The following is a 13,103-nucleotide window of genomic DNA, read 5'->3' on the forward strand; positions in this document are numbered from 1 at the left end:
GAGGACCCACATGCAGACTCAAAGCTATGCAGATGTAATGAAGACATATTATTCATGAAAACACCCCCTAGTGGCCAGCAGAGAGAATGCAGCTTTAAGGACCTTCAGGGTTGACTTCACTTTTCTGAACCAGAGGTTGATGCCTGATTGGAATATCAACTCTGACAACTGAACATGAACCAAGCAGACATTTTGATGCTGCTGACAGTTTTAATTCAAAGTTTAAAGCTTCTAACTGGTCTGCACGGCGGAGACAAAACACCATTTTAACACCAACATGTGCACACACATTTATGATGACAATGACTGTAAAAGGCTCTATAGCAAGGGTCACTAAGAGGTGTAGCTTGGCCCAGACCCAGACCCCGTCCTATCTGGACCCAGACCCATAACTGATAGATCATTGAGAATTATGAAATGATGACGGAGCGTTTCCATTTTACTGCTGCAGCGTTAGCATCACTACACTGGTTCAGATGGTTGGAGGCTAAATCATCTCACTGGTTGCTACTCACAAACACTAAATTACCCAGTAATGCAACGGGGTGAAACGTTAACTCTGAACTTAATCAAATCTGTGCAAACTGGAGTTTCTGTGAGTGACGTTTCTATGGTGACAACTGACGAGACTCACTGACAGCTGACAGATGGATCAGAGAGTGGAGGTGATAAACGTCAGTCAGGTGGGTGAAATCTAGAGCCGATAGATAAGTTCACACGGCTGCTCTCAAAGAGGAACGCTGACAGTGAGAACAGAGCTTTGAATCAAGACTCTTTTCTTCCAACTGGCAGTTGAACACCTGAATGCCTCATATGTTCTGAGACTCTTAAGAAGCACATTTTCAAAGCTGTGTTTTGTATTTTACTGTTATTATCAGAGTACTTGTTATTCATAATTCCTCCAGTTCAATATGAAAACTATAAACATTGTTGAAATGTTATTGAATTACAGCCTTTTTTCTTTGCTGGATGGTTTAAAATCAATTCCAGATCTTTGTTGGCACACCAGGTCTGAAGACAGACCACATAGACTGTTTCAACTGTTGTTTCTTCTCTTTTCTAACGCTTCAATTTCTCTCTCAATCATTTCAGCTCATCTCTTGTCTTTCTTTAACGTCCTCCTCTGTCCATCTCTGTCCATCACTCAGCCACGCTTATCCCACCCAGTACAACATCAACACAACAAAAGACAAATATCACTTTTTCTCATTTTAAAAAGTGGACAAATGGACATAAGTCTATGTAAAGTCCCAAGAAGTGACAGTAGTGTGTGTGTCTTCAGTCTGTCAGGTTGTCTCATCACAGAGGACGGCTGTTCTTCTCTGGTCTCAGCTCTGGACTCCAACCCCTCCTATCTGAGACAGCTGGACCTGAGCTACAATCATCCAGGAGACTCAGGAGTCAAGCTGCTGTCTGCTGGACTGGAGGGTCCACACTGGAGACTGGACACTCTCAGGTGAGGACAGATGGACAGACATCAGACTGGACTCTCAGGTGAGGACAGGTGGACAGACATCAGACTGGACACTCTCAGGTGAGGACAGATGGACAGACATCAGACTGGAGACTCAGGTGAGGACAGATGGATAGACATCAGACTGGACTCTCAGGTGAGGACAGATGGACAGACATCAGACTGGACACTCTCAGGTGAGGACAGGTGGACAGACATCAGATTGGACACTCAGGTGAGGACAGATGGATAGACATCAGACTGGACTCTCAGGTGAGGACAGATGGACAGACATCAGACTGGACACTCTCAGGTGAGGACAGATGGACATCAGCTCCAGACTGTGTCTCCGTCTCTGACTGAGGAACTGGGGTTCATGTTTAATGGTGGACCTGATTGAGGTCTTTGAATGTCTTCCTGCAGGGTGGACCATGGGGGACAGCAGAGACTGAGACCTGGTGTGAGGAAGTGTGAGTATGTTTTCAGTAACTCAGCTGCTCCAGATTTGAACGTGTTCATGACTGAAATCCGATGATCACGTTTCTATCAGGATGTAGCGTTTGTTTCTTCGTGGCTGTAAAGATGTCGTGTTGTGTTCACACCAAACGCCACATTTTCACACTCAATTACACACAAAGTCAACGCAGAGACACAAACGGACGGCAATTCCTGCCGGACGGCAACGGAGACAAACACGCAACATTCACGTAGTCGTGTTTGTGTGAGTTTAAATATTTCAACTCAAGAGATAAATTCCTCTGTGTCTCTAAAGCGTCTCAGCGTTGAGATCGTCCTCCTGTCGTCCTGACGTCCCTGAATCCTAAATGGAGGAACCAGATGTTGTCTCCTGGGTCTGTGGTCCCCCAGAGGTCTAGATAGTAGCTCACATTAGTCCAGAGACCAGACCAGACCATGTGGAGGAACCAGAGACTGTCTGTGGTCCCCTAGAGGTCTAGATAGTAGCTCACATTAGTCCAGAGACCAGACCAGACTATGTGGAGGAACCAGAGACTGTCTGTGGTCCCCTAGAGGTCTAGATAGTAGCTCACATTAGTCCAGAGACCAGACCAGACTATGTGGACGAACCAGAGACTGTCTGAGGTCCCCCAGAGGTCTAGATAGTAGCTCACATTAGTCCAGAGACCAGACAAGACTATGTGGTGGAACTAGAGACTGTCTGTGGTCCCCTAGAGGTCTAGATAGTAGCTCACATTAGTCCAGAGACCAGACCAGACTATGTGGAGAAACCAGAGACTGTCTGTGGTCCCCTAGAGGTCTAGATAGTAGCTCACATTAGTCCAGAGACCAGACCAGACTATGTGGAGGAACCAGAGACTGTCTGTGGTCCCCCAGAGGTCTAGATAGTAGCTCACATTAGTCCAGAGACCAGACCACAGGTTGGTCTGGTTTCAATCTTTAGTAATTTAAGGCCAAAAATATTTTTAGGACCAACGATGTAATTTTGTTGTGTTTTTGTTTTGTCTGTTGATCGTCAGTGATCCACAACAGACAGGTTGCGTTCTCACTAATCCAACTTTCCTAACGGCTCTACATATATTACATTAATTATACACATATATAGAAACCTGTTCTCCAGGCAGGACCACACGGCCTCCCACAAAGAACACCCCCACTCCACATGGCTGACTGGTCCACACCCACACACCCACACACACACACACACACTTGTATAGTATTTAGTTAGATAGGCCACTTGGACTTAGTGTATGTTTCTTTGTTTATTGTTAATAAACCCCTTATGAACATACTGCTGTGTTTATTAATGTTGTATAAGAATGAATGATATCAACCTCTTCTCTGTGAAGAATTCACAAATCCTTCAACTGTTTGTACTCATATTCTAATAGTTATTAATTATTGGCATTTGAGTACAAACTCCTTTATATTGAGACTGAGTATTGATATTAATAATTATCTATTAATAACTGAATCTGCTCCTGCTAGTTCCCCAACACTGTGTTTTTCTCTGCGATCCAACAAAACACACACCACTACACACCGGTGTCCTATTTATCAATGAAATGTATGACGTGACCCATCACCATCAAGTTACCGCCCCCTTGTGATGTCATATACTCATACCCAAAGTATATTTATTAAGCTTTAAAACACACACCAAAAAACACCGAATTGTCTCCAACAATAACCTTTAGCTGCATTGTGTTTGTTCTCTCCATCAGATGTCTGTGAACTGGAACTGGACACAAACACAGTCAGCAGAAACCTCAAACTGGACGACACCAACAGGAAGGTGACACGTGTGTCAGACAACCAGTCATATCCAGATCATCCAGACAGATTTGTCTCACGGTCTCAGCTGCTGTGTAGAGACGGTCTGACTGGTCGCTGTTACTGGGAGGTCGAGTGGAGAGGAGGGGTTGATATATCAGTGAGTTACAGAGGAATCAAGAGGAGAGGAGACGACTCTGGGTTTGGAAGGAATGATCAGTCCTGGAGTCTGGGTTGTTATGGTGGTCGTTACTCTGTCTGGCACAAAAACAAACAAACAGACATCTCCTCCTCCTCCTCCTCCTCCTCTGGTGTGGTAGCAGTGTACTTGGACTGTCCTGCTGGCACTTTGACCTTCTACAGAGTCTCCTCTAACAAACTGATCCACCTCCACACCTTCTACACCACATTCACTGAACCTCTTTATCCTGGGTTTACAGTCTGGACTGGATCAGTGTCTCTGTGTCTCTGAAACTGTTCACAACAAACACAAAGCGGTGTGATTACATTCAGAGTCAATGCAAAGATGTGAATGAAAACATTGCAGTTTGTAATCAGTCAGGTTCATTCCTCCTTGTACTTGTTGTAAATGTATTAATGCTTGTGTAAATGTACTTAAATGAATGGAGTATATCGGGATGGCTTTGTCTTTAGACTGAACCTTGTCGTGTTGAGGAACATGCATTAGTGACTGGAGCATTTCCTTTGGTAAAGGACGGTCCGTTGTATCCTAAAGGAGATCTGAAAGGATCATTGGAGCTCCTTTCCTTTGGTAAAGGAAGGTCCGTTGTATCCTAAAGGAGATCTGAAAGGATCATTGGAGATCCTTTCCTTTGGTAAAGGAAGGTCCGTTGTATCCTAAAGGAGATCTGAAAGGATCATTGGAGCTCCTTTCCTTTGCATTTAGAGAATCTGAACGGCTCTTATCATGGCGGACCTTGTTTACTTCCGGGTCACGTCTTCAGTTAGGAACCTTCCTCAGAGAAAAAGGCCAAATCCCAACGTCCTCCCTCACAGACTCACAGACTTTGATGTGCGTTCCCGTTGAGTCCCTGAGGGATCAGGTCTGTCCCACGGTCACATCGTGAAGTGCACGAAGACTCGCTTGCGGACATTTTGAGCCCTTTATGCCCACTAACGTAACTCAGCATCGATGCTGACTTTGCCTGAGGGAATTACCCACAGTTCATAGCGTTGCAACGTGAAACACGGGGTTACCAGGAAAAGCCGGGAGGACTTAAAAAGGTAAACCAAGAGGACGCCACATGTGTGGAATATTACATTTAAGCAGAAACTTTAACATTAAAGATTTAATATGGGACCTGTTCAGAAGGTTAGCCCTTCATTGCCCATTTCCAACATAGCATCCCTCATCAGCCCATTCACAGTTCACATGCTCAATCCTAGAGCCTGTTACCTTGCGCATGGTGTTCACATGAACAGTTAATGTCTGGATGCGCTGAACCAATCAGAGACCTCTGCTGCATGGAGAGAAGTGTCTGGCGCGAGTCGATGAGGAGAGTTTTGTTCACCGCAGTAGTTCTGGATTTTATTTGTTCATCCCAGCCGTTTGGACTCTATTTATCCTGCAGCTGTGTTTTCTGGACTCTTGCTTCTCCTTTTTGTTGATTTGCTCCGTCTTGTGCGTCCATGAGAGTTAACCACACAGACAGTATCAACAGAAGAATTCTCCAAAAAATGAGGGGCATCTCAATGAGAGTGTGTGTGAATTGGATTCATTAACCCATCAACACCATTACTGTTCTTACCGGACAACCTGTGGAGAGTGCAGATACATTATTGGAATCAGTGCCTTCTGATTTATTCATTCAAGATTAATAGGTCTCAAGTTTGGTATTTAGTAAGCCAACTCCTATTTTATATGGTCCTTCGAGCCGGATCTGCGGTTTCCACAGCTAATGATGGCATTCCCTGATAACACTCGACCTCGCCGTGATGTTCGTCGACCCCGGTATCTCGATTACTTCTTGGTGAGTCTTCCAAGACGACAGTTATATCCATCGCACGCACTCCATGACCCCTCCACCGTGGGAGATAGCGAGTATCACGATGCATCTAAAGTCACTCCTGACGGACAGACATCTCAGAGCCTCGTCCCAGAAGTGGTCTTCTCAGCACTGAGGGAAATGAGGGAGGACAACACTCAGCTCAGGCAAGAGATGCAAACTCTCCTCCGCGCTCTGACGCCACAATCATCAGCTGCTCCTCAACCTCCTACCTCAAGCTTCACAGCTCCCACTCACAGGCACCATTTTGATGACAGTGGTGCCTCCATCAAAAATGCTCCCGCTCCAGAGTGGGTATCTACTCCACTGCAACATATCAGACAGCGTTTCAACCAACCCGAGGATGACTCGCAAGATGTGCCTTGGCCTGACTCATCTCCCCCAGTTTATCCTCATCAAGCTAGTGAGCCATTTCCTCCGCCACCGCCACCAGTCGCATATCCATCTCCTGTTGGCGCAGCAGTTCAGGACTCACCACGGTGGATGCCACCTCAACAGCATCCTCTCCCTCCATTTGTTACTGAGCTGACTGATCATCTGAGGGGTATGAACATTAAGCGTGATGACACCACAGGTGCACCCTTGGACAGAGTGCCCATCCCAGAATATGCAGAGCCGCACACTTTCCATCACAGATCACCTGCTCACGCTAATCATCTGTCAGCCGACTCACCTCAAGGGCCACGCTATTCCCCGTATCAAGAGACAACGTATCGTGGACCAAAGCCTCACATTCCATATTTCACTGATGATGACCCCCGCCAGTTTGCCCGCTTGAAGATAGCGCTCGACAACATCCTACCTGAAGATGCTACAGAACGCTTTAAATATCAAATCCTTGTCGACCATCTCAAACTGGAAGACGCTCGTCTCATTGCTGATTCCTACAATAATAGTAGGGATCCGTACAGCAAGACCATGGCTTCTCTGACAGAGCTGTATGGCCAGCCTCACAAATTGGCCCTGCAGCGCATTACTGAAGTCCTTGCCGAGCCTGCAATCAAGAGCGGTGACAGTAGGGGATTCCGCCTGTTCGCACTGAAGGTGAGGGCCCTAGTGGGGATGCTAGACCAGCTGGGCAAGGAAGGGAGAACAGAGTTGGAGTGCGAGTCGCACATCTCATGCCTGCTATCAAAGCTGCCACATGACCTGAGAGCACAATTCAAGCGCTTCATCAATCCCCTTATCACACCCATCCCAACGTTGCTGGATTTTTCGAAGTGGTTGGAGTACGAAGTCCGTATTCAAGATGATGACGTACAGACCTATCACCCCCGGTCATCTCAGGAGGTGCGCTCAGACCGTCAGAGAGGCCTCAAGACCAAGCAGAAGCCAGCGTCACGCGCAGCCACCGTCCTGCTTGGATGTGAGCCACCAGCCAAGGGATCAGAGCCTCCTACACAGGTACACTCACAGGCCAACAAACCTGCGAAGCCCAAGAAGTATTGCCCCTTTTGTGACAATGTTCAACATTACTTCAATCAGTGCTCAGAGTTCAAAACACTCACAAGAGAGCAGAAAGTGTCTTGGATTAAAACAGGAAAGCCGTGTTGGAGATGTGGAAGAGATCATCAAGCAGCACAGTGCTACCTCAAGGCCAAATGTCAGCAATGCAATCAGACTCATCTGGAAGTACTGCATGATGTCAATTCATCAACAGTCGTCCGACCAGAGAGGCCGGCCCCAGAACCTACTCAGCCAGTGACGTACTACCTAGACCCTACCAGGAGAAGTAGCTGCGTGCTGCTGAAAATGGTTAAAGTGTGTCTGTACAACAGCAAGAAGAAGATTGAGACATATGCCATCCTCGATGACGGGTCCGAGCGCACAATCCTCCTTCACAGTGCCACTCAAGAGTTAGGACTCCAGGGACAGAGTGAGAGCCTGGCTCTGGAACCATCCGTCAAGATGCCAGGATTGTGCCGGGAATGTCAGTCTCCTTCTCGGTGTCCTCCGCCACTCACCCCCAGAAACGGTTCCAAATCCACAGAGCATTTACAGCAGTAGAGCTCGGCCTCTCTAAACACTCTCATCCAGTTGAAGCCCTGCAGAAGACTTACCGTCACCTTAGAGGTCTCCCCCTGCATTCCTTTAGTCAGGCACAACCACTGCTGCTCATTGGTTCAGACTATCCTCATCTTCTCATTCCCGTTGAGCCTGTGCACCTAGGGCCTCCAGGTGGACCAGCGGCACTCAAGACTTGACTAGGTTGGACACTCCAAGGCCCTGCTAAAGTCCTCATGCACCAGTCCTCCGCCCCTCAGTGCCTACTTATCAACACCCAGTCTCCATCCGCAGAACTCCTCAGTCATGTGACTAAACTCTGGCAGATGGATGTCCTCCCATACCGGAACGAGAAGCTTATCACTCGGTCGAAGCAGGACACTACAGCAGTTAAAATGCTGGAAGAGAAGACCATCAGGGTGGATGTGGATGGTGTACAAAGGTATGCTATGTCTCTGCTATGGAAAGAAGATGTCCCCTCTCTCCACTCACCTAAGGAGTCAGTGCTGGGTCACCTGCGTGGGACTGAAAAACGGCTCTCCAAGGATCCTGTCAGAGCAGATACCTACAACCAGGAGATTAGGAAGCTGCTGGATGCTGGTTATGTCACCAAACTCACCTCTGCTGAGGTACAAGCCAGTGTCAACTCCTGGTACATACCACATCACATGGTTCATCATAATGGCAAGGATCGGATTGTGTTTAATTGTTCATTCACACACCAAGGTGCCAGTCTGAATGAACACCTCAGCCCAGGGCCCACATTAGGATCCACTCTACTTGGCGTGCTGCTCCGCTTCAGGGAGTATCCCATTGCAGTGAGTAGCGATATAAAAGGGATGTTTCACCAGGTCCGCCTACTGCCCGAAGACAAGCCCTTCCTCCGATTCCTTTGGAGAGACATGGACCGCAGCACATCCCCCAACGTCTACGAATGGCAGGTGCTGCCCTTTGGCACGACATGCAGTCCATGCTGTGCCACCTTTGCGCTCCAAAGGCATGTACTGGATCACAGCAGCCCGGGTGAAGATACCCGCCATTCTGTTGAGAACTGCTTTTATGTTGATAACCTCCTTCAGAGCTTCACCTCAGTATCAGAAGCCAAGCAACTTGTCAACAAGCTACAGAAGCTCCTCCTTTCAGGCGGGTTCGAACTACGCCAGTGGGCTACTAATGTGCCAGAAATCATCAGTCACATGCCTTCAGGATCAAGATCAGAGAGCAGTGAACTCTGGCTATCACCAGATGGGGCTGATCCACCAGAGCGGACTCTGGGGCTGCTTTGGCACTGCACATCAGATACCATCACTTATCAGCTCCGCCACACTGAGCATCCCGAGCCTACTATGCGGAGCATTTATCGCGTGCTAGCTAGACAGTACGATCCCCTTGGACTGCTCATTCCCTACACCACCCGGGCCAAGATATTAGTGCAGCGTCTCTGGTGTAAGCGAAGAGATTGGGATGACCCACAGCTGCCAGACGACCTACTCCAGCTGTGGCATGCCTGGGAGAATGAACTTCATCAGCTCCCTGACATATCTCTACCCAGATGTTATGCTCATCCAGAGTCAGATTTCCCAGCCTGTACACAAAGCATTCACGTCTTTTCAGATGCCTCAGAGAGAGCATACGGGTCTGTGGCCTACCTTCGGACAGTGGATCATAAAGGTGAAATCCAAGTGGCGTTCCTAGCAGCAAGATCCCCGAGTCGCCCCAGTCCGTCAGCAATCCATCCCACGATTGGAACTCTGCGCTGCCCACACTGGTGCCCAGCTTGCTGCTGTCCTGAAGAAAGAGCTCACCATCCACATCTCCAACATCACCTACTGGACGGACTCCACCACAGTCCTGAACTGGTTGCAGTCACAGTCCTGCCGGTATAAAGTTTTTGTTGGTGCTAGAGTTGCGGACATTCAAGAGCTGACTGATGGGAGTCCCTGGTGATATGTCAGCTCAGGAGATAATCCCGCTGACGACATAACCCAGGGGTTGACTCTGTCCCAGCTCCTTGGTCACAACCGCTGGAGCCACGGACCTCAATTCTTGTGGCAAGATGAAGCATTATGGCCAGCATCTCCAGACGTCTCCTCATCCGACGATCCAGCTGAACTACGAAAGGCCAACTTCTGTGGTCATCTCGCTGTGACTCCTGATCCGAGCCTGCCTGATGCCAGCACTTTCGACAGCTTTAATGAACTGCTTAAGGCTTCTGTCCAAGCACGTGATGGGGCGGCCGCAGTTTCAGACCCAACAGCGGATGACTACAAGCAGGCTGAATTGGCCCTCTTCAGGAAGATACAGATAGACTTTCCCAGAAGAATACGCCCTCCTTGCATCACAGCAACCGATACCAACAAGTAGTCGATTACTCACCTTGGCTCCTGAGTATGACCAAGAAGCACAGTTGATCCGTGTGGGGGGGCGGCTCCGCAGATGTGATTCCCTCTGCCAAGATACCCTGCATCCAGTTGTGCTTGATCCCCATCATTGTGTCACTAAACTCCTCATTCAGGACTTTGACAGACAGCTTGCCCACCCCAGACCTGAGAGGGTCTTTGCCGAGCTACGCAGACGGTTTTGGATCCTTCGTGGGAGGGAAGCTGTCCGCAAGCACCAGTATAACTGTCCTGAATGCCGGAAATGGCGCAGCCGTACAGTCATCCCCAAAATGGCTGACCTTCCACCCACCAGTTTGCGGCTCCATCATCCAGCATTCTATTCCACAGGCGTGGACTGTTTCGGGCCGTACCTCATTAAGATCGGACGGCGTACAGAGAAGAGATGGGGCATAGTGTTTAAATGTCTGACAACCCATGCCGTACATCTTGATCTTCTAGCCAGCATGGACACAGACTCATTTCTGATGGCACTTCGTCGCTTCACTGCAAGACGAGGAAAGCCCTTTGAGCTGTTATCTGACCAAGGTACGAACTTCAAAGGTGGCAGCTCGGAACTCAAGGATGCTTTCGAATCACTGACCCCCACTCTACAGTCACAACTCGCCAGTCAGCAGATTCATTTCCGGTTTAATCCCCCATATGCGCCACACTTTGGCGGTTCCTGGGAGCGGGAGATCCGTACCATCAAGTCTGCTCTGCACACCACCCTGGGATCTCAGACTGTCACGGAGGAGGTCTTGAGAACCATACTGATTGAGGTGGAAAGCATCGTCAACTCTAAACCCCTCGGTTACACCTCATCAGATGTGGCAGACCCAGATCCAATCACCCCAATATGCTGTTGATGGGGTGGCCTGACCCATCAACACCACAGGTCATCTACTCAGACACAGAGCTCCTCAGTCGTCGCAGATGGAAGCAGTACCAAGCTTTGGCCGATCAATTCTGGACCCACTATATCAGAAACTATCTGCCTTCCCTCCAGACTCGATCCAAGTGGCAACAGGAAGATGATCTGACTGTTGGCACAATCGTCCTGATCATTGATCAGCAGCCCCCACGTGCCCTATGGCCAGTCAGAATAGTAACAGCAGTCATTCCCGGTGCTGACGGCAGAGTGTGGACCGCACAGATCCAAGTCAAGGACAGGACATACACCCGGCCAGTTGCTCACCTCATCAGACTCCCAGCACTCCCACAAAATACTCCAGACTAACTTTCAACTGATTCAACTTTGTTCCTCAAAGTTGGGGGCGGCTGTTCAGAAGGTTAGCCCTTCATTGCCCATTTCCAACATAGCATCCCTCATCAGCCCATTCACAGTTCACATGCTCAATCCTAGAGCCTGTTACCTTGCGCATGGTGTTCACATGAACAGTTAATGTCTGGATGCGCTGAACCAATCAGAGACCTCTGCTGCACGGAGAGAAGTGTCTGGCACGAGTCGATGAGGAGAGTTTTGTTCACCACAGTAGTTCTGGATTTTATTCGTTCATCCCAGCCGTTTGGACTCTATTTATCCTGCAGCTGTGTTTTCTGGACTCTTGCTTCTCCTTTTTGTTGATTTGCTCCGTCTTGTGCGTCCATGAGAGTTAACCACACAGACAGTATCAACAGAAGAATTCTCCAATAAATGAGGGGCATCTCAATGAGAGTGTGTGTGAATTGGATTCATTAACCCATCAACACCATTCCTGTTCTTACCGGACAACCTGTGGAGAGTGCAGATACATTATTGGAATCAGTGCCTTCTGATTTATTCATTCAAGATTAATAGGTCTCAAGTTTGGTATTCAGTAAGCCAACTCCTATTTTATAGAACCTAAAACACTTGAAATCATAGGCATGTCATCATAGCCTACATACCTGGTTTAATCATCAACCAGTTATTTTAATTTAGCTTATTGAAGTAAATACATTATTTGAGTGACGTCTGGTCTGGGATGATAAGAGTCTGGAAGACGTTCAGATCAGGCTGTAAAACGTGAAATAAAACCCAACACTTTTAGATAATATATTTTGTGTCATCAAAGTAAAGTGACATACCGAGTGCTGTCCCATTTGTATTTCTACCATTTCAAGTCCTCACAGCCTCTCACACTCAACCGTTTACCAGGTGACATCAGGTAAGTCCCTGAGGGTTCAGGACTTAGACCTTAGGGGGACATTGGGATTTGGCCAAAGACTCCCACAATGTGTTAACGTGGTTGTGTTTTTGTTAATCTTGTTGTGTTTTTGTTAATGTGGTTGTGTTTTTGTTAATCTTGTTGTGTTTTCGTCACGGATGTACTATGATTGAAGGAGGTATGGACCCAAATGCAGTTAAAATGTTTATTTAAGTCCAAAATCTCAGGGAGACCACAGGGGCAAAAATACTATCAAAAAAACAAAGAACAAGATAATCCAAAGCATAGACAAAACTCAAACAACAATCCAGACAAAGACCAGGACACAGGCAGGGCAGATCAGAGGGGTATTCCATCAAACTCGCTAATTAAGGCGGCGCTTACCTTGTTAAGCCTGGTTAGAACTAACGCCAACTTCCACTTGCGGCTAAACCCGTTCCACTAACGCATTTCAGCCGCGCCTTGTTGAGGCTAATTCAAGCCAGGTTAACGTTGTCATGTGTTACGCACGTTCACGGGATATGAAGCCAGACCATAACCGTGAATGTCGAATCATCGAGAAAATGGCAGAAAAGACCAGAGCAAAAATTATTGATGGAACTGTATGAGGAGTACAAACTCATCATAACCAATAAAGGGAATACTGTAGTGATAAATAAAAATCGCGAGGCTGCTTGGGCAAGAATTGCCGAGCGATTTAATACGGAAGTACCGTTAAGAGTAACATGTTCTAATATAATACTGACAACGACTTCTCTAACGTGAGGATATAGAGGTAACATGCCGGCTTTCCACGCGGCCGGCCACGGTTCAATCCCCGACTATGGAAGTTTGTGAAACT

General features: G+C 47.8%; 1 protein-coding gene across 1 annotated transcript in view; it reads left to right on the plus strand.

Annotated features, from left to right (window-relative positions):
- The window catches only part of LOC311016207 (uncharacterized protein), a 618,931-nt gene that overhangs the window by 182,208 nt on the left and 423,620 nt on the right, over nt 1-13,103 (plus strand). Inside the window, exon 16 of the mRNA XM_084013783.1 lies at nt 1,283-1,456. Coding sequence (XP_083869909.1) covers nt 1,283-1,456 — 174 coding nt within the window. The remainder of the gene's footprint in view (nt 1-1,282; nt 1,457-13,103) is intronic.

The sequence above is a fragment of the Eutrigla gurnardus genome (genome assembly GCF_963514095.1).
Source record: "Eutrigla gurnardus genome assembly, chromosome: 7".
NCBI classification, from domain to species: domain Eukaryota; kingdom Metazoa; phylum Chordata; class Actinopteri; order Perciformes; family Triglidae; genus Eutrigla; species Eutrigla gurnardus.